Here is a 26,648-nt window from a genome sequence, read left to right on the forward strand (position 1 = left end):
ATTCACTGACGACAAGAACTTGTCATAGAAAATTATAGACACTATGGATCCCACTTTTTGTAAGAGACAAAAAACTTGAATTACAACATTACTAAAGCAAAATAACCCAGATGTGTTATTTTGCTGGCACCAATATCTGACCTTTATAATCACAGTCAGAAATATGAACTCTGGTCCAGATTTGACTTTTTTTTTCCAAAACTCTTTATGACCCCCTTAGATTACAAGACTTCTACGCCTTCTTGTGTTTTAATCAATCATAAAACAAAGTGAAAATCTTATTTCTTGTATATATTCTACAATCTTCTTTCATCCTGATGAAAGCAGTAAGTACAGTAAAGCACTCAAGTAATTTAGGAATTGAAATCCAAAGGAAGAAGGTACAGTTACACTTGGGTCTTACTAAGAACAGAGAGAAATGAGGCTTCTGGAAAATGGTTGTATAGCTGGAAAATGGTTGTATAGAAATTCAACTGCTCATACTACAGTGATTTCATGCGAAAATTTCCCTTTACCACTATTATCACTCCTTCTGGTATTGACAATCCCTTTCAAATAAGATGCTTCACTCCTTGTGATTTCAAGAGCACTTACATAAGTCCCAGTAAATATAAGCTTGGTTACTTTTTTTAATTGGGTCCTGAAGAACAGTGGCAGTTATTTCTGGAGGAAAAGGGCAACAATGAAATGAGCAGCCTTCAAGAACTAAGCTTCTTAGAAAATCTTACAAATGGGAATGGTTTTTCCACAACTATGGAATAATCTTGGCTATGGGCTTTATAACTCTGTTAGTTTTTACTTCCAGCAGTGTCACATCAGTAAAAATTAACCTTTAACACAGAGTAGGAGAGTGAATATCAGGAAAGCTGTAATTTTAGACTGAATCTGAAGAGCTTTCCACACCGGCAAACACCATTACCCTTTGCAGAGTTAAATCTGGCACACGTGGGGAGCAAACCAGCTGGGTTAGGGATACACTGATACGCAACAATCCAGCCCAGCCAAGTTCTGAACTGGAAATCATCCACTTGGTTGTTCTGTCTCCAAATCAACACCTCCAGTTTCTCACTAATAATTCAAGGATCCATAGGCTGTCCCTATTTTAAGCCCAGCTATTAAACTCGACTACACATTGAATAAGTGTCAAGTTTAAAAGTTTAGGTTAGGAGCAAGGAGACAAAGTGATCTGGAAAACAGAAGCGCAGTTTTTACATGAGCTTGGGCAGCTCCCAAAATGAACTGTATCCAGTGGAAACAAGACCTAAGTGCTGACATGGGAGTTTCCCACAGCTTCTATTGGCCTTCAAAGCCATGTGTGTCATCAGAGTCTCTTGCTGAAGCTGTACATAAATATCTAACTGGTATTAAAAAAAAAAAAAAATCGAAAAAGTTCCATAGAACCTAAATTAAAGCCAGATGTGGAAAAAGCAGATGCCTAAAATTTACTGTCATTTCAAGATAGAATAGAAACACTTGCTAATATTACTATTTACTGAGTAAATTGTCATGAAGGAAGTCATGTGGAACATTTATTATTTCCTGATGCATCTCACGTCAAAGAAGTAAGTGCTCTATTAACTAAAATTCCTGCAATAAGTATCCAAGTTAAACCACAAACTAAATCTGTATTATGATTGCTACTCTGGTTGCATGTTGAATTAGGATTATATTCTTATCAGTCATTTTAAAAAGACAAGGTAAAGCATGTCAAGATGGCATTAATACTTAGGTCAACAGTACAGCCCTGGAACAGGGAACTGAACAATGCAAGTAAAAAAGATATTCAGTAAGTGAAAAGTCTCCCATATCTTACTGCAAGTTGTATTGCTTTCATCTGGGAAAATGCAGTCGGTGCTAATAATGTAGGGAGGGAGAGTTTTTATGGAAACTTCAGGCCATCCAAAACTGTTCTGTCACTCCTGTGGCACTTGCATAACTTATCCAGAATCTCTTTTAAGCAACTCAAATTTAGAAGCAATTTCTCATCAAAGCAATTACATACATACATCATGAAAGCAGCTAAGCATTTAGGTGAATTTAAAATAAAAAACAAGAAAAAGTTTCAGTGTGTGATTTCACTTAAGATGCTGAAGCATAAGACCAGCACGACAGTTTTGCTGACCACAACAAAACACTCTAAGCAAAACATTCAATTAAATCCTCTTAATAGATCAACATTTTAAGAGCAATCCTTTTTAAAAAAGCACAAGATTGAGTTGTTTCCCTATCAGATGCAAATTTATCAGTCAAATATCAGTGATTTTGCATACAGAATTACAACCCGATTAAGATGCTACTGCAGTAAATATAAGGTTGGATGACATTTACCTTTACAAGTCTATTTTCTTTACAGTGCAGAAATAGCACTGGTGAAATTTTACTAAACAGGAGGAAAGGAAAATCTTCAGTTACTAGAAACCGTTTTTATGGTCTCCAAAACCACCAATAACCTATAAAATCTCTCCGAAGAGTTTGCATGCTGAAAGGCACATAACTTCTTAACAGAACCATCAAATATTCTATTCACCAAAAGAGCCCATAAATGTCTTATGAAACCTCTCAGTACTTTTGCTGCAGTCTTTAGAACGTAACAAGAATATCTCAGACCAATCTAAGGAGCACCAACCTTAACAAATCTAATGCTTCCATTTTAGAGAATATATTCTGCCAACAGCAGCTTCAAAGTAGCCAGAAACCTGAAAAACCATTTTGCAGACCTCACACTCGCCAGCTGCAGTGTGAGAAAAATGAGTTCAAAATACAAGAATAATTCAGCAGAAAATATATTAAAAGTACTCTCTTGTCCACCTAAAAAAATTAAAATTTGCCCCAAATTACGTACTGAGGGGATAGTGGGAGACCCCAAAACAACCTCTTTGATTTTAAGAGCCAACAGTGGTAAAATGTAACGAAAGAACAGGTCTTTTAATCCGAAGCAAGCAAGCATGCTCCAGAATCTGCAGATAATCTGCCTACCAGACCTTAACCTTCATAAACACAGACTTTATCAAGACTATTAAAATAGTTAATCCTGATAATACAGATTAATTTTTACAAAAATATACCAATACTACAGGGAAGCAATCAAGAAAAGTAATTGGTTTTATGGTAGTTAGGCTAATTTGAAAGCATTAGCTCTGCAAATATTTTGTATGTCAGTTTTTCCACATATGAGTAATGATTTCATCGCATAAACCTCAGTGTTGAACCAAAAGATTTTTAGAAAGCACACTAATTCCGTTTTTATTATAAACTTTGAACTTCAGTAAGTTGCAATAAACTCACACCTGACTCTACATTTTGTAGAAAGTATCTAAAACTTCATAAACAAACACCTGTGGACACGCTGAAACTGCAAAAGAAATTTATTGACTGATGTCTGCAAATTAATACATTACTAACTAGGGCAATTGTAATTGTGTTTACATTTTACATTAGCAGCCTAAAAGTCAGGCATGGTAATCAGACCACAATTATTCTAACTGTTAATAAGTGGTACGTGTTAAATGGTGTTTCTTTTCCTTTCTTGGATCCCTCTCATATATATATATTTAGATATTTTCTAGGTATTACCAGGCTGATTTAAGAACGCATCAGGTATTTTACAGTTTAATGTTTCCAGCATCTGCTCCAATTATTTTAAAAGGTTAAAACACGAAATAGAGAGCCAAGTTATCATTATCCCCCCCAACCTTATTAAGCAATACTGTTGAGCCATTTCCAGCTGAAAAAACAGCTACACCATTTGCACAGGCTGCAGTAACTCAATAATCACTTCAGAAACATCCATGTGATATGACTATGCCAAAATTAAATTATGATGTAGAATGGTATAGACACTGGCAAATGGAGTAGGGAACACTAATCATTACTAAAATACAATATTAAAACAGATACCCGAGCAACCTGATCTAGTGAGAGGTCCATGGCAGGGGGATTGGAACTAGATGATCTTTAAGGTCCCTTCCTACCCAGGCCATTCTATGATTTTGATATCTGTTTCATTTTTTACGGAACACACTCAGCTATCACAACTCTTTAGACAGTGTTATTGCCCATGAGATCAAAACATACCCCAATTTCCTCCCACATTCCAACTTTTGTCACTAGACAAACAGTATTGTTTTCTCCATAGTACAATCCCTCAAGCAGTATAATAATTACATTTTAATTGACCTAAAATGGTAATTGATTTCCTTATACCACATAACACAAGTCACTTGTTTCCTTTAAAAGCGGTATCTGAAAACTGAGGACACAAAAAATTACGAGTAATTTAAGAGAATGTCCAAATCATTGAGTAAATCAAATAATACTGCTTGATTCTATCAGGGATTCATTTAATCATATGGCTAATTCTTAAAATCCAAATTATATTTTCTTACCTCAGCAGCTTGTGTCTCCTGGTGTAATAAAGTTAGACCTGTCAAATCTTCCAAGAAGGAATGTGAAGAATTAAAAACTTTAGCTAGGAAATTAAACCCTTCTCGTTCATACTGCTCAAGGACCTGTCAAATAAACAAACAAACAGAAAAGTATTTAAAATATAATACCCATAACATGATTCGTCATCATATTTTGCTCACAAAATAAAAGCACAAACTTTCTTAACGTTCAGAAAATGACTGTATATTGTAAGCAGGTAAAAATTTCCCCAACTCTATTCCTAAAGTGAGGAAAGGTGAGGGCAAGAGGGAACAGAAGTGGGGTTTAAGATTTCCTGGTTTAAACATCTCTTTAAGCTTGTAACAAGACAGATGATGTGGCAAGAAGAAACACTTTGCTGCAAAGTCATGAAAGCAGCATTTGAGTTACACAAAACACAGTAAAAGACTGTTCCAATGTATCAGTTGAAGGGAAAGAACAATGCTGGGACAGACTGAAAAATTCCCCAATTCGGCGTCCAAGTCCAACATCCTCCCAGTCTCCAGTGATTCATGGTTCTGAGATTATTGTATCTTAAGGCACTCTCTATTTTTTTGCTCTAATTTTCACAGTTTATCTTTTATTTGGAGAATTTTACAGACTCCTACAAGAACTGTGAGGAAGATTTTAGCTTCTGCTCATCTCAATCCCCCAACCATGAAGAATTTTACTTCACACAGCTTTAGTTTAGATAAACTATTTGCCAGGCCGATTTCAATCCAGTGTGATGGAGATTGAGGGAACAGAAGAAAAATCTCAAAGATAAAGATGATTCCACAAGTTTTGTGAAAGCAGGTAGCCAGAAAATGGAAGGAACTTATGATTGAGCAACACAGTATCTGCTGTTTCCCTATTTTTGTTCCAGGTTCTACTACTGATTATTTAATACCCTGATTTGCTGTCACCAGGCTTACAGATGAAGCAGCTGAGCTTGACAGACTCCAAAGTAACTTTTCCTACAGAGGTTCATGTAGCAGAGCAGGATGCATGTAGGGACCTCAAAACCACACAATATTTAAATAAAAAGGAGAAATATAAATGACATCAGAGCTAGAGAGGCAGGAAAAGGATCAGCAGGATCACCCTGGATCAGAAGAGGCAAGCTTTTCAGAAGAGTGGAAATGAGAGTTCCATTATGAATTCATCTAACTCATCCAAATCACAGAACCCTAGAATGACTTGTGTTGGAAGGGGCCTTAAAGCTCATCTTGTTCAAACCCCTGCCATGGGCAGGGACACCTTCCACTAGCCCAGATTGCTCCAAGCCCTGTCCAACCTGGCCTTGGACACTTCCAGGGACAGAGCAGCCACAGCTTCTCTGGGCAACCTGTGCCAGGGCCTCAACACCCACACAGAGTAGTATTTCTTCCTAATATCTAATTTAAACCTACTCTCTTTCAGTTTGAAGCCATTCCCCCTTGTCTGTCACTACACTTCCTGATGGACAGACCCTCTCTGGCCTCCCTGCAGCCCCTTCAGACACTGGAAGGTGCTCTGAGGTCTCCACACAACCTTCTCTTCTCCAGGCTGAACAGCCCTCACTTTCTCAACTGGTCTTCACAACTTACTCTCAACAATCTTATTCTTCTCTAGTTTAACAATTCCTAATTGTCTCAAATAACCTTTGCATTGATAAATCTTAAAACTGTGGAAACTTGCACCACCTAATAGCATTTTTCAGCAAAACACTACCAGTGAGCTTTTACACCGAGTCCTACAGGAATTCAAACTCATTTAAAAATATATTCATATTTAGCTGACAGAATTGTAAGTTTACTGATAAAACCAGACCGGGATCTTCACTCAGATCTTCATGCAAAATGTCCATTTAGCAGCAAAATTATCTAATGCATTCTTATGTTTCAAAAAAACACAAAGAGAAACAACAGAAACACAACTATGAAAAAGACAGATGTAGGTGACTATAGCAAACACGTGGCACCTTCTTGACCACACTTTATGCTTCTAAAATAGATAAAACCAGCACTTAGTGTTCTCTAAGTCAGCAGAAATCGTTCTTCACGCTTTATTTATTTATTTTGCCATACGTGGGGTTTTGTGTATTTGTTCATTGACCCATAACATCATGAGAAATCAAAAGAGAAAAAAGGAAAGAAAAAAAGATATTAAAATATTATTAGAGGCATTTCTTTGTGTTTTGCTTGTGTTTTTTATTCCAGAGAAACAAAGTAACCTGAACATTCACAATGCAATACAGAGAACTGTACAACATCAGCATTTCATTTGAGATGTGTCCTCTTAACATTATCCCTTAAATACAGTCAAATTGCACTGTGGATAGACACATACATTTAATGACTATTCTGCGTTTCAAAATTACAATATACCAACTGAAGTGCAGAAATCTCTTGCATCTGGCTCTTTGTGAAATACTGTATGCAGATGCCAACTTTTAAGCTTAGAATGTATTCACAGCCCTGCCTGTGCATATCCCCCAAAAGCTACCAGTGTTCTCCAATGTGCTGCTGTTGCTATTTGTTGGAACCACAATCCAAAGCTCAGGAGGCAGATTTTTGGTGATGCAGGCCAGGTTATAGGTCATGGCACACTGAAACCATTTCCAGCCTATACACAATAAACTCTAGCCTTATTTTAAAATTTTACAGCATATCCATGAAATGCAGGGACAACAACATTAAGATATTTTGGTCTCTTCCCAGAGGTAAAACTTGCTAAAGATGTAAACTATCTTGGGATATGCAAATTTTATGAGCAGAGGCAGGAATTGAGTGCAACCTTACTATATACAAGTCGTTTATCAAACAGCCTTTAAATCTGGCTGATTTTGTTACTCAGCTAACTATGCTTTAATCCTCATTTCCAAAAAACCTGTGACTCAGGTCTGAAGTGAGAATTTCCAGGTATTGGTTCCTCAGTAAGTACATGAGTTCAGTGTGCCAGGGTGCTCTGCATGAACTGCCCTGGTTTATCTCAGAGATGTGCCCAACCTTCCCATCCTCCCTGCCAGAGCCAGGAACAGATTCTATGTGCTCACCCAGAGCAGGCAGCATGACCACACTGGCATCCACAGTGGCTAGCACTGCTTTTGGATAAACCACCTGAAAGATTTTTAATTAAATCCAAGAGCCCTTTATATTGTGATTACCATGGAAGAGACTAGGAAGTCTCACATTAAGTGCCTTTTAAAGTATTAATATTAATAAGATCACGGAACCATGAGTTGCAGGTATACTATCTTTGGACCTAGCGGACTGTAGATTTTTTTTTTTCAAGTTGGGTAGAAATGATACATATCACTATGACCAAATCTGCTACTGTTATGGAAAGATTAAAAAATTTATTTTCTCCCAGTAGCAACTCCATCATGCCACCCTGCTCTGTGGCAGTGACCTTCCACAGTGCTACAATGGCAAACTTAGGTTTGGGTAACAAATCTGAGTATAGCCACAGTATCTTAAACACTTAAAGTATGAAAGAAAAAGAATATTTTTTCTTCTACTAGCAACCAGAGAAACCTGAAAAGCTTTACTGAAAAATGTACTTGCTGATTATAATTGCTTGCTTTTTATAATGGGAGCAGCCTGCTGAGTAGAAGTATCTGTTAACTACTTTTAAATCTGAAATCCCAGTCACATGGCCCAACAAACTTCATACCAGGGAGCCAAAGAAGGACCTGGCAGCAGCACTCTGCTGCCTGAGCAGTGGTGGTACCAATAAAGAAGACATATGAAATCCTTTGAATATATATGCAGCGACTCAAAGAACATTTTGTCACCCTCGGGGATTTTATTTCCCAGTTTAGACGATCAAAACTTTACAATGCCACAAAAAGGATAAACACATTTAACATGCTCACATCTAACCTTTACTACACAAATTCAGTAGCAGCTGTTCTCTGATAAATGTAACATGGCATATATTTGTTCAGTAGCCACTGAACAGACCTCAGAAAGAAAAAAGAATTAGGAAAAATAAAATTCAGATTCCTATGCCAGGAGACCACATAGGGACACTCTGTGGATCATCAGGAATAATGCCAGTCAAGATAACAAACAGACACAAAATAATCCTAAAAAATGTTTCCAGATTTAATAAGTTGGCATGAGCTTGCTTTTGCACTTCTGAACAATTCTCCTTGCTGCTGACACTACACTTGGAACCAATGTGATCATTCTGAATAACAGCTTTATGGAAGGAAAATACTTGAGAGATGTTCTAATTTTTATTACTATTCATCTCAAACTATTTAGTTGCAGATGTGAAAAATCCTGCATGAACTTTTCCTGGGAATAAAAGTGTCCCTACCCAGTCATATGTCACTATGCAGCAATTGATCTTCTCAAGCAGAAAAAACTGCAAAACAGCAACAACAAAAAGAACCAGAAGGGTATAATTCTTGCACCAGGCCTGGAAAGCTGGAGCAATAAAGATTTATTAGGGCATTCTTATCTTTTTTCTCACTTGTAGGTCATTTGTCAGAGTTTAGGAGGAGAACTGGAAAGTACCATGTCCTCCATTTCAGAGCAGCTACAGGAGAATCCATATTTTAGAGGAACAAACGAAGCTGTGGATGCACATTATCACAACAGGGCCAAGTTAATGTATCGCCAAAGTCTCCCGTGTAAACAATACCCAGTAACCCATTTCATGAGCAATCTTTTTATACTCGTCTGTTTACTGAAGGAAAAAAAACCAAATCTCATGGCAGGAGGAAAGAAATACAGACCTAGAGTAAAAGAACTTGTTTTGAAATGGGAAACAGATGTGCAACCTTTGTGTTATATTCTTTTTAACAATATTCTGCACAAAGAAGGTTCAGTCGCTGGGTAGAAAGACATCTAGAAAGAGAATCGGGCTCCAGCACTGCTTTATAGCATACAAGTTAATATCTGGTTAAGTAAATACACAAAAAATAAGCTCCTAACCCAAAGAACCTGGCTACTGATGCAAAACTGGCTCATGGTTTATGCCTTATTTCCGTCACAGAAATTTAAAACTTTTCACCAGTATTTACATTTGGTTTGGCTTTTTTCTTTCCTAGGCATTTTGCATCTGCAGAGCTTGAAACAGCGTTGTTTACTTTTCAGGAAAAATAAAATAATTATTATTAAAATGAGATCGATTGTTTACACTAAGAAAGATCTATGAGTGTCCCACCTCCAAAATGAGGGGTGCTGTGTTTTACACTCTTCCTGGCTTTAAACACTTTCTTCAAGGAAGACAGCACACTTCACTCCCTGTCCTGCCTCTTTCAAAGGGGGCAGATACTTCACTGAACATTTCAGAGTCAGGAAAATCACAATATTCAATGTTCTATTTAGAAATTTGACATGTCTACATATATGTTAACTATCTGGTTATCACAGGCAAAGCAGAGTGAATAGAAAACTACTGCGTAGCTTGAAAAAAGAGACATTTCAGTTTCAACAGCTACTTGGAAAATAAGACAGATGTAAAAGTTTTGTCAGGTCCCCTCTTCAAAGTTCAATGTATCTGCTATTAAAACAGTAAGTTTAGTGAAAGACGACAATGCTGTGAAGAATCCTCTTAAATGAGAAGATAATAAGTTGAGCCATCAGGACCTTGGGCCCAGGCAGTTACACAGCACTGCTAATGTTCAAAATTTTATCATGAGACCCATAATTCTGGTTTCGTTAAAAAACCCTCATCTCCTAGACTCTTGCCATTTCATGAAGTTCTCAATTTTTACTGCCATTTGATACTAAGAAGTTGTAAAAAAAAGTCTAATAAGGTGATGCTGTAATACATCTCCGAAAAAGAATGCAACAGAACTGCACTTTTGTGAAGATCAGATAATGATTTTTCAGTTCATGATATTGGAACAAAAAAGTCTGATAATGTTACATGAGCACAGAATTAATTCTTAAAACACTTTCACCTTTAGATAATACTCCAAGTGTATTCAAACATGAAGTTTTAAGAACAAGATCACAGAAAAAAGTTTTGAAAAACGCTGCACTCCAGGCACACACTGAATGAGGCTCCTCTGGAAACATATGTGGTGGGGGAAAACAGTTTTCCCCCTGAAGTTATAAAATGGTAAACCCCCAGGGGGTGGTGACCCTTGAGGTTTGAACCAATGAGCACTTCTGCAAAATATAATCATACCACACTTGGACCGGAAAAGAAAGTAGTTGTAGTTGTTGTTGGAGAGAAGTGGCCATGTTGTAGAGCCACGAGGAGGAAGGGGCAGGAGCCCCTTGGGGGCTCTGGCCCTTCCCAGCCCCCGGCTGGGGGCTACAGGGACTTGGAACAGTGTAAGGCTGGGCTAAGTACCTGTAGCTATGAGCTGGGGGATGTTTCTCCACCGTGAGCAGCAGAAGCGGCAGCAAGAACAGCACTGACCGAGGGAAGGTGGCAGAGAGCCAACAGATACGAACCGAAGAAGCAGCAAACAAGCACGCAGCTACGCAGAGAGACACAGAGTTGTCTGGAGAGAGAGTTTTGGGTAAGAACTGAACCAATCCCCCAAACTCCCTTTGAGACCCCTCCTAGGAGGAGGGAGATGGACTCTTGCTTGAGAAGAGTCTTAGAGTGCTACAGCACTGCAAAGAGAAGAGCTGAGAAGCTCAAGGCATCCTGGAGCTGGGTGGGGACAGCCGATGGAATGCAGAGGAGGGTTTCCCCCCTGCTGCTGCCAAGCTGGCAGTTTTGAGGCAGAGCACGGAAAGCTCTGCAAGGGGCTTGAATCCCCTGAAGATGAGGACCGTTGTGAAGACCCCTGTGCTTTGCGATATGACGTGGTGACGCGCCCTTTGTCCTGGGAAACACAGCCCACGGAAGAGAAGACCCTCGTTTGGAGACGAAGGGCCGAGGGGCTTGGACTCCCCTCGTGTGCATTGGCAAAGATCCAGCTACCGCTGCTGCATGGAAGAGAGAAAGAGACACTGCTGCCCTAGAAAGACTTGCTGCTCAGAGAGAGGAAAGGATCTTTTCCTTCTTCCCTCCTGGACTTTTATTTGGAAGGGAGAAGAGATTTGATCCATTGTAAATACTGTTTTGTCATAGTAGAGATAGTTAAGATTGTATATGATGTATTATAATATTTATTTGTACAGTGTCTTGTAATATATTCCCTTCCCCCCATTTTGAGTCTCGTGTGGTGTCTGGAAAACCCATCTCACACTGGGTTGAGATGTGGGAGGAGGGCTAGAACTAGGGAATTGGATTTTGGGGCTTTCAAACCATGACAACATAGGACAGTTATAAGTTACAAGGCAAAAATCGCATAATTTTTGGCTCATGTCCAAATAATTAAAACACCCTCTGCATACACAATTCTCTCCTTACCTTCCCATAATCAGTATTAAAAATGAGAGCAAATCAGTCTAAAACCTTACCTAATCTGAGTACAATGTGCTGAAAAATCATTTAAGGAACAGATTGCTGCTTCAATTTAGAGTAGGAATGTATTCAGACAAATGTGTTTTGTCTGTTGCTATTTCCTACAGCAATTTTGAATGACAATGGACAGAAAATGGAGTACTAACTTACTGAAGAACTGGCCCTGAAAGGTCTCAACAAGATTTTTTTTCTGCTTAGAACTTTTCAGTTTCTCCTGAAAAAAGAAAAAAAGGAAAAAGGAGGAAAAGTAGAGTTCTTAGAACTTTAAGATATGTTGGTCTTGCCAATATTTAGTTCTTGGGAGCTGCATGCATTCCGAGCTTTTCTGAAATGATCTCGATGGGCTTTATACAAAAGTAATCATTTTTCCTGATATGAATTGATAGAGTAATAATACAGACAAAACTACAAGATTTTTATTTTAGCTACTCTTTCCTTTCTAAAATCTTTCTCACCAATTAAACATAACAGCATTTGCAGATTCCAGTCAATACAAGGACTCTACTGCACAGCATACAAGTTTAAGGCACTCCCTGCCTGAAAGCATTAGTAAATAGAAAGGTAAGAGGAGAAAGGAATAGAGAGCATAAGAAAATAAACATCTCCATTCTAGAGATGAAGAAAGAGGAACAAAAGAGTTTTCTAGTAGCCAATACCATTAGATCATCTGTCCTGACCTCTTTTAACACACTGGTATATCTTTAAGTCACCTAATTGCCATTTCCTGCTCACTCCATGTTTTACACCGGATGGATATTAACAACTTTATTTATCCCCATTCTGCTTCCTGTCCAGAATTTATGCTGATTAGCTCATCAGCAGTTACAACATGTTTGGCTCCAGTTCATTCTGGCATTAGTCACCATCTATTGTACAACAACTCAAAAGGCCCTTCTCTTTCCCCGGTCCCATCCGAGGGCATTGACAATTTAGGGCTGGATAATACGTCCCATACATGGGGACAGACATCCACAGCACAATCCTGGGGTTTGCCTTGAAGGAACAGTCCAGAAGCAGCAGAGATTCCCTAACGCTGGGAGTGAAGCAAGGGCACTCCCCCAACATCTAAGAAAATGATTCTTCTCACAGAAAAGCAACGGCCTGATGCTGAAGGCTGCTTTGGCTGCCTGTACAATCTGATTATACAAAGACAGGAGTAGTCCATCTCTGAAGGGTTGATTTAAGCAAGCCAAAAGCCAGGACTGGGTACTGCACATAAAGTTATTTATTCCATCCAGCTCTCCCTGGCCATCAGCACTTCAACAATAAGGCATGGTCTGTCAGACACTAAGCACCCAAAACTATCACTGCCTCAAACAGAAACTGCAGCTGCTCAGTAGTTTCAGATCTAGGCTTAAAAATCCAGATTTTGTAGACTATTTCAGAGCAGAGGATTTCATTATCGGGATGTGTACAATATCTATGCAAAATCACACGGGAGGAACAGCAGCATTTTCTTCAAAACTGTATTTACTGGATTTCATAAATTTGAACTGTTTTATCATCTTTTTAAATTAAATTTCCTCCACTCTTTTCCAATTTCAAAGAAAACAGAAGCAATTCTGCAGAGACATGGATATGGGCGACCTGCAGCAATGTGGAAAAATTGAATAAAAGTCAAATTTAACTGTTCAACAATGCCTACATGGGTTTTTCTAAACAAAACAACTGCTTTCCAGTAAAGCAAGGCTGATGATTTAAGTTTAACTAAAGAAAACAGGCATCGATGTAGACCACTCCTGTCAAAGATTGTAATGAGAAGAACGCAGAAAACCATAAAAGAAACAATTATAATAATTAAAAATATAAAAGTGTACTGTGTCTATGAATATGCATTGAACCCTTGGAATAACAGAACAATAAATAAGGGAATAGGAGGCATTAGATATTTTAAGTCAAAGTGTTTTAGTTCAGTTTTGTTTTACTGACAGAAAATGAATTCTGTAACAGCTTTACAGAGATCTGACAAGATGGTACGTAGTTGCCATCAGAATAAATTATTACAAATGGTATTCTAGGCACAGTTAGGTATTGAACATGTCAATACTAGAAAACTGCAATGATGCTGTCTTTTTCCAGACTGATAGTCCTTTACTTTGTACTAATTGTAGTTAAAATGTAATTGAATTGAAGGAACAATAAATATCAGGAAAAAAAAACAAGAAAAAACCCAATCCTCTAAGACCTACAGAATTTAATTTTAATGCAACAGAAATACAACCTGTCAGAAATATGAATCCACTGCTTTTAAGAGTGACAGGTTTCTTCTTCCCCCTAAAAAGCAGCATTTTAAAGTAAGTTAAACTTAACAGTTGTAAAATTAATTTTATTCATGGTTCAGAAACTATATAAGTATTTTCACTTAAAGACTTCAATCAATTCCTTTTTTTTTCTTTTAGTTCAGATAATACAGACTTCTGTTTAAAATGGACTTCATAAACCATTCTCTTTCCCACTCAGGACTGTTTAGAATAATATCTTACATCCATTTAAGGTCACTGAACAATTACTGGAACATATTTTTACTACTTTTAATGCTATTTAACTTGGAAACAAGCAAATGAGTCAATGTCTTGGACCAATCACACCAGCTGCTTCTTGGACTGAACTCTGGGACTCTCTGCAACATAACTTTGATTCTACTATCTAACATGGTACATTGCCACATCAGCATGAATAGACACGCTGTTTCACTGAAACATCAGGAAACAACAAATTGACCAAATAAAAGAAATATAGAGCAACAAAATAATTTGTTTATTTCTCTGAAGGGCAAAAACGTGTTACCTATTTACTAGCAAGGAATTCTTCATCTAGCAACTTTACTACTCCAAAACCAGAAGTAATAACAACAGAACTGCTTATTTTCTAGAGCAAAAGGAAGAGAGAATAACACAAATTTCAGAGTTTTATGTTCTCTGTTCTTTTTTTCTCCCTTCCTCTTTGTCTTTCCCTTTCAAGAAACCTCCTTAATTATTTAATCAGCAGAGTTCAGAACTTCCACTGCAAAGAACACAGTACTGAAGAATGGTTCCTAAAACACTTCGCAGTAAACCTGCACTCTATCCACTCCCTTGTGTTGTGAAGGCAAGACCCCAAACCAGAATGATCTGGGAAGGAATGTGGTTTACTCTGTTATTTAAACCCATTTTCTATGCCAAGTTGTACTTACACTCCCTAAGATTGTAATGGTTGCATTTGCCATGCAGAGAAGTCTTACCTGATGAAGACAAGTGGATTGGAGACAATAAATACAGTTATCTTTGGATTGGGGGCTGGATAATAAAAACTGGTTTTGCTCAGCTAAGTATGAAAGACACAAACCTTCAGTTTTCAACATTTAAAGACAGTTGCAAACACCCACACTCAAAACAAGCACTTGGACACTGCATATCCAGCTGCTACCTTCGGAAAGGTCTACCTCTCCTGAAGTCAGAAGTTATGAAACGCGTCCTCCTCTCAGAGCCCCGAACACAAAACAGATCCTCACCCATGTGAAAGTATTTTGGTGGGTGGTTTAGTATGACAAGACACAAACTGATCTTTCACTTTGTATAAACAATGTCAATTAATACAGATCAATACACTAACAAGAGAATCTGAAATGGAATAATGTCCTATCAATTTCCTGTGGAGAAGCACAATTTCTTCTCCTTAAAAGAAATAGTAAGTAACAACAGCAAGAAATTAGTCCCCACTATAACTCCAACTAAATTACAACAGAGAATAAGAATGTAGTCAAAAAGAGAAAAAAAAAGTCTCCTGAATTCTTTTATACTTAATAGATTTATCTTAATTGAAGAAAACATAACAGTAAATCGATTAAGAAGCCATTTCACAGCTATGTTAGAAGTTAAAACAAAGAAACAATGGAATGGTTGGGAACAATTGTTCGTTAAAGACGTCCAACATCATCATGTCTGGTGGGGCAGAAGAGCACAAGTAAATGCTGCCAGCAGCAGCATTGGTTAAAGTTTTAAACTATCCTTGTGAGCTGCCTTAGTTTTTAAATAACCTTATTTCTCTTCAGTACCTTAATATAAAGCGTAATATGAAGTTTTGCTTCATTTTTAAAAATTCTCTCTTCTGTTGACATTGGGGGGCTGTTTGGTGTCAACAACTTATGTTGTCTATTAAACATCGACCAACCTGCATCCACCACCTCTGAATAGCTGGTGCAAAACATCCACCATTTCTGACTCACAATCCAGCCACAGCAATGCCAACACATGGCAGTCTCCTGCTTGCTGAATTTTGGTAAAGGGCATGATTTAAGATTTGACATAAATGTGTTCTATCCTTCCCTATGTCCCTTCCTTTCACAAGGAGCTGTTCTGTGCAAGGGAGTTTATTCAGCACTCTGTCTTCATGTAGGATTAGCCACAACGTTCCCAATCATCACAATGGACTAAGCAAGGAGTAACTTCCCCACTCACCTACACATACTTCATTAAAACCATGTATTTTTTCTCAGATACAGGACAGAGATAATGAGCTCTCTCCTACCCTATTAGATTCAGTGTTGTTATTGTTCCATTATATACATATATATGCATACATGTTCCATTTTTCAGTGATCATCTCTCCTGACTGTACAGCCTCCACACCCTCTTCTCTGTTCACAAAACAGGGCAATGTAACTTTTAAGATTTCTGAGGTTCTTTATCACATTTGCTGCTCTCTAAGGGAACAAAACTCCACCATAATGGTCACATTACCAAGGTCAGAATTTCTTAGCATGTGATGCGGCATTCTTAGTCCACATCACAGCTTCATTCTGTAAGTATCCTTTTACTTGGGATACTCTACATTATATTTTGTTGACTTTATTGTAAAAATTTTATTATATTTATTTATATTTACTATATTTTATAAATATAGTAAGACCAGGCAGTATTTTGAAGAATGCACACCTTTCAGGCAGTGAGCAGTAAAACATCCTCACCGTGACTAATTTTGAAAAGATAAATTATTTCAATACTCTCACTTAATTTAAAATTTATTCCCAGAGAGGTAAGGGCTGTCTGATATTTCAAAAGTTATGGGCAAGATAATCCCACCTCCTGCTTTCCCCAGTTAAAATGACATTTTTCAAAGAGCAAAAGCAAAAGTGATAAATTTCTGTAACTCACTTACCATAAAGCAAATTTCTATGCCAGCTTAAAAGTAAGAAAAGTACTAGATTTAACTCAGTATGTTGAAAATATGCCTAGGTGTACCTATGACACATTATTCAAGTCTGAATGAAATCTACCCAATATTACAGAGGCTGCACTGTAAATGGACGAGCCAAATGTTAACATATGTAAATTCAGGAAATAAGGAAAGTTATAAATGGACTTGGTTACGCAGACTCAGTGTTACAGCACAGCTCTAGAAACAGCTCTTTTAAAACATTCTTTTAAATTTTCGAAACATTAATTCCTGAAGGACAAACTTTTCTCTTCATTTCCTTCATCATTTCTGCAAGCTCTGTAGGAGTTGGCTTTTTTTAGTACAGGAAAGACCAAGGCTTTTTTCCCCCCAAGATTTTTACATCTCTAACATCAGCACAATACTTGAATTGAGAAGTGTAGAATATAAAATGATTCAAGAGTTTCACTGACAGATTGTACAATATGCTACTACCGGGAGAAAGCAAACAGGAATGTTTTTCTCAGTGCAGCTGGGGCAAATATGAAGGGACTTGCTGGAATCAAAATTAAAATTATGTCAACTGAAAAACACCAGTAAGTTGAATATTGCAGGTTACTGTCATAACTGATCAGAACAGTTTAAAGTAAAAATGCATGCACAGCAGTCAGTAAATGAGAACAATGAAAGCATTGTTAAGTCTACATGATGATAGATTTCAAAACTGAAACACTCAGAAGCAACTTACGCAACCCAGGCACTTAGTAAATGTCACAGCAAAAGTGTTTAATGTATTCTTGGGATGTTAAAAGGGGAAAACATTTGCAAGTGTAGGGGAATATCTTGACTGAAAGCAGAAATTGTAACATAATGCCTAGAATACCATCACTGATGCCAGTGTCTGTCCCTTCCTGACATACAATGAAACTGAAAAACATTTAATGCTAAGTCAGTGAGATTACTCAGTGGTTAAAAAACTACATCAGCAGCTCAAGTTTTCAGCACACTGAATGGAGAGTTGAGAAAGAACTTGAATATTAGTAGACATACTTACAGTGATTTTTTAAAATTTCGTGGTGGAAATAATTACATGACAATGATTGTAGTAGGGGAAGGAGAAAATATCTTTAAGGAAAACAAGCCAGCTTTCCAGCACATGGATGATAAATCCTATCTCAGGAGGAAATGTGAGATATATGTAAAAACAGAAGAGGCATCTGTGTATCCAAGTTAGTTGGTAGCAATTTTCCTTAATGACGTTAAACTCTGACTCTACAAGGCCTCCTTGTTTGTTCCACGATGCACAACAAGGGGAGCAATAACATGAAAATGTTCATTACCCTCATTAAAATATAAACACTGGCAGTTTTGCATTAAAATACATATTTTAACATTCATGTGTCAAGGTTTTAGCCAGTTGTCTGCAAGGGTCTAGTAGCACAGGATCAGGAGCGCAAAGAATTCCAATGCTTCTCACCATAATATTATGAGCAAATACCCTGATTTTGCTCCCTTAAGGATAAACAGACAGCTTAATTAGCACAGTAATAAGCTCAATACTCACATTCTGTAAGTAAAGCAGCTGTTACAAGTAAATACCCATACTAAAGAACTTGGGGCTCTCCCTTTTCAGTGACAGAACAAGTTTGGCACCAGAAGAGCTTTCCCTGCTCCTCAGACCTCCACTGGCAGAGCAGTGCCCTTAGCTTCGATGAGGGACATCTGACATTCCAGCACACACTTCTGCAGAACCAGAATAAGACAGCAGGGGAAATCATACAAGGAAAATTTGGCCCAGAATAAAAATAGAATGGTTTCCTGCTGCGACCACCCCAAAATTCCTGAACAACTGCCTGTGGGAAGCTTCTCTGGCATGCAGCCTGTTTAGGACAATTCTGGATATGGAATAGCTGGCTATTGGACGTCTGGTCTCCTCAGCTTCAAAACCAGAGAGATGAAGTAATGACTGTGAGTCAAACCAAAAAGGACTTGCAGATCATTAGCGGCTTCTCCTAAGTCATCCAGCTACACTGGATGGTTTAAGAATGTATTGGAATTTTTAAAAAATTCCTAATTTATTAGTTTTATGTTTTAAGAGTTACAGAGTGGCAAGAGCTCAAGAGAGAGACGTAAGAAAGAAGAAAATTAATATGGTGCCAGCAAATTCAATGATATCAGCGAAGCCACTTCTGTGCTAAAAGTCTGAATCTACAGTAAATCTGACATAGAGCAGGATAAAATTATGCTAAATTACTTTATTAAAAAAAAAACAAGAAAACACCCCCATACAACAAACCAACATATAGACTAAAATTAAATTGTAATTGGATTTGTCATTTCAAAGTATTAGCATCAGATTTCCACATAATGCAGGGTGACATATTCTTGTGCTAATAAATAGAAAGTTAGAAAAGTAAACAAAGCCTGTGTTTCTACTGTAAGAAAATACGTGCGCCAATGAAGCAACCTTTTCAGCACAGAAGTAATTTAATACCCAAACCACATGAAAAGTGATCTCTCTGGGAATAGAACAGCTGCTAAAATCCAAGTCAGTTTTTATTAAATCGTCGAGTCTGTTTATGTAAAACTGGGCTCTCTTTAAATGACCTCCGAGAGGAAATTATTTGCTAACAAAAAATTGATACCTGCATTTATCTATATAGGTGTACATTTTTATTGTTTTTATGTATCGGTATGTCTTGGATTGGAGCTAAAAAAAATAATAAGAAAAAAAAAGAAATAAGCTTATTCTAACAGTTTAACTCCTCAGGCTCCACCATCAAATTTTAGCTACTGCTGAGCTTTCAGCCATTCAAAAGGGTAGACAAAATTGCTGTTATTTTTAGAAATGTGCAAGTTTAGTGCTTCAACTTTTGAGGAGAAATGCACATTAAGCGTCCTTCAAAACTTGTCAAATGAACCCAGGTAGACCAGAGGAATAAAAGGAATACTGTAGAATAAGATATTGTGCAAGTTCTCAAAAAAATGACAGTGCCCCAGGAGTTTTTGATGGCTGTTTGAAAGAAGGGCAAGTGCAGTGAAAAGAACAGAAAGAACTTCTTGCAGTCAGTCTCAAGGTGCACAAAAGGGAACCAAATCAATGGCACTCCCAAGCAGTCCAAACCACGAGTCAAAACCTCTGAAACTTCCTATCAAGATATCCCACTCAAAACTTCTTGAAGTTGCACTACATGGCCATAGAAAACTTGTGAGAGAAAACTTTTCCAGGCCACAGTACAGGAAGACAATTCAAGAGCTGCCCCACTGTTCTGGCAGGACACAGCACAGAGCCAAGAAACAGCTGTAAACTGTGAGCTGACTCAGGACTGTCAACACCAGCACCAAAATGAACAGTCTCTTCAATTAAGAAGCAATTTTTTTTCTCAATTGTTCTTTATATGTCTGTTTTGTATCACAAAACAGAAATTTAATATCTTTACAAATACACAAAGTTGCTTAAGTTCCAGAAAGCTAAAAAGTTGTATTTATCAGACATCAGAAAGAATTTCTTAAACAATATTAATCTTATTCCTTCCCACAAAACTAAAAGATATTGACAGTATTTATGTGAAAAACCTTTCAGAAATGTTTCAGAATCCACTCTCTTCTTGGATTCTTCAGCTGACTAGAACATTTACATGGAGACAGCATGCTAATAGGTGATGTCAAAGAAACTTGGAAAACAGCAAAAAAAGGAGGGTATGAGGGCACAAGAACTTTAGTTGAAGCAAGCTGAAGCGATTCCAATTCCTAAGGAAGACAGAAAAAATGTCAAACATAAAGCAGTCCTCAGTATTCCAAGACTGACCCAGAGCAAGACATATAAATAAAGCACGGACACACTTAGACTTACCTTGGCTGAGCAGGCTGTGCACTTATCAAATGCCAGGCTGACTGGAAGAACATTATCAAATCTTGATAAAAATCCTCGGATCTAGAAGAGGAAAGAAAATTACAATACTGTTTTAAAACCCTTCCAGAATTCAACATGAACTGGAGATACACAATCTATAACTAGGGTATATAACATTCTAACACAGTCACCCTCAGTAACACCTGTAGTAAATTCATACTAACACATATTACTGTTTTTCTATATGCAAATAAAGGTACAATTATCTAAATGCAACACTATTTAGCCAGAAATAAAGGCACAGCACCACCTGCAGTTTGCCTTTTCTGAGTGCAAAATTTTGATCAAAAATAAAAAGTCATCGTATAACCAGTTAAACATACTTTTATCGTCCATTTCTAACATATAGTCTGAAAATCCAGCTGCTGTGCATTCCTAAACCATGATGTTAATATGATAGTACTAATAGGCAAATTTAAAATTCCAGACCAAACACTTTGCAGCATGTTTGAATATTCAGACTATGAACTCTTTGGAGTATTGATCGTCCTTTTTATTCTGTGCTTTTATAGGTCTATTACAATGAAGAGATGTCACGAAGAACAGAACTTTAGTAACTCTGTAATACAAATAATAATGCCTTAATTTTGAAGTCTATTATGGAAACCCATCCAACATACACTCCACACATTTAATGGAGCTGGAATGGCAGAGACCTGGGAAGCCAACAGCAAATTTAAACTATTAAATACTATAACTAGTATTAATACAAAGGTATTTTTGCAGAAACGCCAAGCCATACATGGTATCAAAACACAAAAATACAGCCATTTTTTACACAAAGAAAGATAAAAAGAAAACAACACAATCAAGCCTTTCTGGTACCGCACTGTTCTGTACTTCTGATATCCAAGAAACTCCAAGTCACTTCCTGGAAATAAATCCAGTTCATTTATGACAGTCCCAGAGTCCATGAGTGTGCAACGCTTTTTATCCTTCAAGCAATACCTTCTTAAAAAGAAGACTGCTGCATTAATTACTATCCCCCTTTTTCCACAGTATTGGGCTCACCAAGTGAACAAAGACCAACATAAAACACCTCCCCAAAAACTAACAGTTAATTATAGACCCCTGGAGAAAATATTGCACTTCCCCAGTTGATTAGATGGCTGACTGCTAAGAGAAACCAGCAGTTTGTAAAAGGATTAGATTTCACATTCTTTGAAAAAAATATTATCTTTTCATTTAATACCAACTGAAGCTGTATTTGTGTTAGCATGTCTAAAAGAGAAGACATTCATAACAGTCACTAAATGTAAATGTGAAAACAGGTACAGGATTGACAGAAGTCATAATTCTATGAATAGTTTTCCAGTTAAAAATCTATATTTGACACGGATCATATCTGAAAGCAAAACAGAGATAGAACACAAGTAAAATCATACAGGGATATAAACCAAATCAGAAAGCACTGACTGGACAGTTGATATTCTCATCAGTCAGAAACACATGAACTGAGAAATCATTATTTTTCCACTAGAAACAGTGAAATTTCTATAGTTCACTAGGAAATATTCTAAAAAATATTAACTACATTATGTAATATTTCTTGCTTTTTGTTGGGGGAAAGTAAATTACTTCTTCACTACCCCTTTTTAGGTGGTAAGAGAAAGTTCAAATTGCAGATGTGTTTTTCAGAGGTCTGGAGCATATTCACTATTTGAGAACAAAATCACTGTATAAGACTCAAAGATTCAACTGTCAAAATTACTGAAGTTATTTTCCCAAACAAACTGCTCTAGCAAGAGTAAAATGTCTTTCATGTTACCATTCCATATGATCACAGGAAACATTCAGATAATAACAGAAAATTAATCCCGATAATTACAGACATTAGTTTGTCAACTAAGAAAGCAAAAACTTCTCCAATGATAAATCAGTACCAGGATCAGCAAATGAACAAGACTTAGATTTGGATTCTGCTTCCTACTGAGACATAATAGGTCAAAATATCTCCCTCAGCAGCTCTTGTGGGCTGGACTTGACTGACAACAGCATTAGCATTGGAACTACAGACAGCACTATAGGATATGGGAATAACTAAGTTATAATAAAGTAACACTGGGAAAGCAACAAACTTATCAATTAGTGCCAAAGCTGGAAATTGTTGAGACCCTTCCAGAAGGACAGATCAAAACTGCCAGCATGGACAAAAGCCTCGTACTGAGGGTACCTGAACCAGTCAATCAAGAACTGGATATTCCTAACCAGTCCCACAGCTGAGTGTCCACAGTAAAAAGGGGAAAAACTTCAGGGGACTCCTGAGAAAGAACTGAAGAGACTCCAGACTTACTGGAGAGAGAGAACCCAGGGAGAACCTAGGGCACCCCATTGCATGAAATGACCCAAGTGTGCACACTGGTCATTACATAAAATTATAAACAAAATCAGACAGATTTTATACAGCCCAGACCCCCTGATACTTGGATGCTGCAAAGACAACATACTAGTAGCTTTATGTTTTTCTGAATCACGATTCATTCTTAGTGTAAAAAACCCGCAAAATACGACAGAATCTAAAAACACTGCTCAGAAACAAATAAATGGTTTATTTATACAATGGAAGCGTACAAACAGTCATTCAGATAGCAACATAAGGAAAGAGGCAGAGAATAATTCTAGTTCCCAATGATAATATCAAAGAGGATATGACTGTGGATAAAATCAGGAGACAGTTTTTTGAAGGACTGTATAATATAAGAAATAAGAACAAGTCTATCCAGCAATTTGAAAAACTTTATCCTTAGCACATTTGTAACTAGAGTTTGGGTTGAGTAAAAGAAAAAAGTGCTGTATTGTACCAAAAATACATTAATATTTTGGAGAACTATAATAATTATGAGTTGGTTGGATTTGAAGTTTTTTCATACTCTGAAGAGATTTAAAAAGGGAACAAAAGTCACTTTGAAATTATCATACTGTCAGCTCTGATGGGGAACAGGAAAGTCAGAGGTTGCCTCATTCACAAACTGCCTAGTCCAAAGAAATTCTTGCTACGTAGGTAGCAGGATCTGTGCATCCACAAGGAGGACAGACACAATGCCAGGAACACAACTACCTTGGCCTGAGTGATGGATTAATATTATTCATATATGTTTTTTTTAAACAAACATGGAGAGTCAGTCCTTTGAGGAATGGAATCAGCATATTGCATGTTTTTGTTAAGGAGACAAAATCTGTGACATTTGCCTTTTATCAGTTCCCAGGTCTTAAACAAAAGCATTTATTCACAAATTATTTACCTGATGAGGAACAAGTCCAAGAGAAGTAGGGGGCTCATTCATTCTATCATCACTACTGCTGGCCACAGCATATCCGCTGCCAAAAATCCAAGAAGGAAAATTAGAACAAGACAGCACACTCAGAGTCAAAATTTCCAGTGAGCTTCGAGGCGTTTTGTTACAGCTTACGGTTTAGAATCTGGAAAGGAACCTATCTGGAAAGTCTGTTTCAGAGTAACTAAGATACACCATGGGGATATAAATCAGTCTGAGACTTGTAACATGCTCATGGCCAACTCCTAAGTCACTTTTTCTTTCACAGATTTTAGACAGAAAAAAAAGCCTCAATTTCAAGTTGCAGGATTTCAGAATAATTTCTGTATTAAACCCACTTAATTTTAATTAAGGTTTGCAATATGTGGCTTATCTTGAAGCCCTTCATGTGACACAGATAGTTACAACAGCTGTTCATTACATTCAAACACTGTCCAACAAGGGAATGCCAAGATCCACTAACAGCAATATTTTCTTCTCAATACTTTTCTACTGTTAAACTCAGAGAGAAAATAAAAAGAAGAACTCAAGATTTGATGAATCAGTTCTCTCAGACACTGTTAAATTACACTAATACAGTAGATGTGACCTATACATTACATTAATCTACAGACAACATTACAGCTTACAGAATTGTCCTACTTGGTGTGTACTTCCTTCTTCTCAAAACATTTTATTGAATTTGTCTTATTTCTCAGATAATACCAGTGCAGAAATGACTCACCCTTCTGGATGCTGTAAAACAGAAACCATTAATTCCACTGCAAGGGCTCCAGCTACCATGGCTAATCCAGGGCGACTGACTGTGCACTGCTGGTCCAGTGTCCGATCCCTGGTGGACTACAAAGATAGACAATTCTAAAGGAAAGAAAAAAAGTAACTCAAAAGTAACTATCTGTCCTGCTACACAAAACAACCTTAGTTCTGTGCAATTAATTTCTTTGATCTTCCAAGTAAAAGATGAGCCATTTCTTAATCCCGTGTACATCAACATAAAACAAATCCCTTCATGAAACTTCATGTAAAGGAAATAAAAAATTCAAGTCACAACAGAAGAAATATATAATCACCATTTGCATAAAGTTCTACTCACATCCCCTGGTGCCACAACATCATTGCAGAAGTAGCAGCCCAGTTTATAGCCAGGGATATTTGAAAAGAGTGACGATCCCAAAAGATCAGAAGGACCAGAAGCATTGCTGAAACACGAATCACCAGATTCTTGCTGTTTTGGTTTCTTTAGGCCGTGTCTCATAACAACAAAAGTGTCAAATCCCAAGGCAGCATTGATGACCAACTGTGAACAATAAAGAGAGAACAAGAGATTTTAAGTGAGCCAAAAGGGGAGGAGAAAAAAAGGCCTCAAGGCTTTATTTACTGTAAATGTCAAAAACCCCCACATGCTGTAGATAGATGACCTACCCATTAACTGCATATCTACCATCCTTGTAATAAACAACAAAGTTTCTGAAAGGTGCAGAATTCCAGTTATCGAGCGCGTCTAAGAAACAAAACCTAAATAAAAGTCTGTTTCAGAAAGGCATAAACCTTTGCCTTTTTCAGTGTCTTTCAGGGAAATCTGATATGACTCCATCTAGCCGCTACACAAACCTATGCATGCTTGCTGACAAAGAAGTAACAGGAACTTCAAGCAGTGAAACACCATCTGTTATCCAAAAAAACCTTCTGCTCAGTAAGGAAAGCAATTAATGATTACTTATGGTCTTCATATGCATATGCTTAGTCACATGGGGAGCACAAGCAGCTATGGTACAGTTACACTGTCATTATTTTCCCTTTTCTCTCTGGTTTGTGGCAAGTGTTAGGGTAATCTGGAGCTCTGTATGTTATAAGCATAACATCAATAAAATAATGACTGTAGCCAATAAAATCTAAAGGAAAATTCTACACTGCTTCACATGCAGATACTTTTGAAAGAAATTCTAATGCAGCAGTTTGTAATTTTACATTCTTATACGCAGGAATTATTTAAAAGAGGGACTCTGAGGGGAAGCTATGAAGAATGAGCCATCCTAACTAGCAAGCTTGTGAGTTGCATCATCATTCTCAGTATTTCAAATAATTTCTGGATAGTCTCTTTCGTAGTAGTTTATTCTCCCCTCAGTTCTAAAGTAGAACCATGCTGTTGAATCTGTGGCAGCACAGCCAGGTCTACAGCAATTAAAAGACTGTATCTTCTCATTACATCTACCTGTAAAGCCTGAATATGGTATTCCACCTTCAAAATATCAGTAACATGGCACGGCTGGTATTACCAGAAATTAATAACATTGCCAGACACTTCCCACTGCAATAAGCTGTTTCTCTCTTTTCAGTTTACCGGATCGCAACTATTTCAATCTAACTGATTGACCCTTAATAAAAAAAAAAACCAGAATCATCTGGTTTGGATTAAGAGACAATGGAAAAGTGTCTCTTGGCATACATTAAAAAAAAAAAAGCGCAAAATTTTACAAGTTCCAGTGCTCAAGAGGAACAAAGGTTTAACATGAGGATTTAACACCTGAGGGATCTAAGATGCTTGTTTTGGGGAG

The 26,648-nt window shown here is 37.3% G+C and overlaps 1 protein-coding gene across 2 annotated transcripts in view; it reads right to left on the reverse strand.

Annotated features, from left to right (window-relative positions):
• The window catches only part of ATG7 (autophagy related 7), a 107,399-nt gene that overhangs the window by 57,893 nt on the left and 22,858 nt on the right, over window positions 1-26,648 (reverse strand). For both annotated transcript variants that reach the window (XM_027703117.1, XM_027703118.1), the window contains 5 exons: window positions 25,187-25,390; window positions 24,818-24,933; window positions 24,061-24,136; window positions 20,759-20,839; window positions 4,386-4,508 (listed from right to left, as the gene is read on the reverse strand). In XM_027703117.1, coding sequence (XP_027558918.1) covers window positions 4,386-4,508; window positions 20,759-20,839; window positions 24,061-24,136; window positions 24,818-24,933; window positions 25,187-25,390 — 600 coding nt within the window. The remainder of the gene's footprint in view (window positions 1-4,385; window positions 4,509-20,758; window positions 20,840-24,060; window positions 24,137-24,817; window positions 24,934-25,186; window positions 25,391-26,648) is intronic.

Source organism: Neopelma chrysocephalum, unplaced genomic scaffold (genome assembly GCF_003984885.1).
Source record: "Neopelma chrysocephalum unplaced genomic scaffold, ASM398488v2 Primary Assembly neopelma1_209, whole genome shotgun sequence".
Lineage (NCBI taxonomy): Eukaryota > Metazoa > Chordata > Aves > Passeriformes > Pipridae > Neopelma > Neopelma chrysocephalum.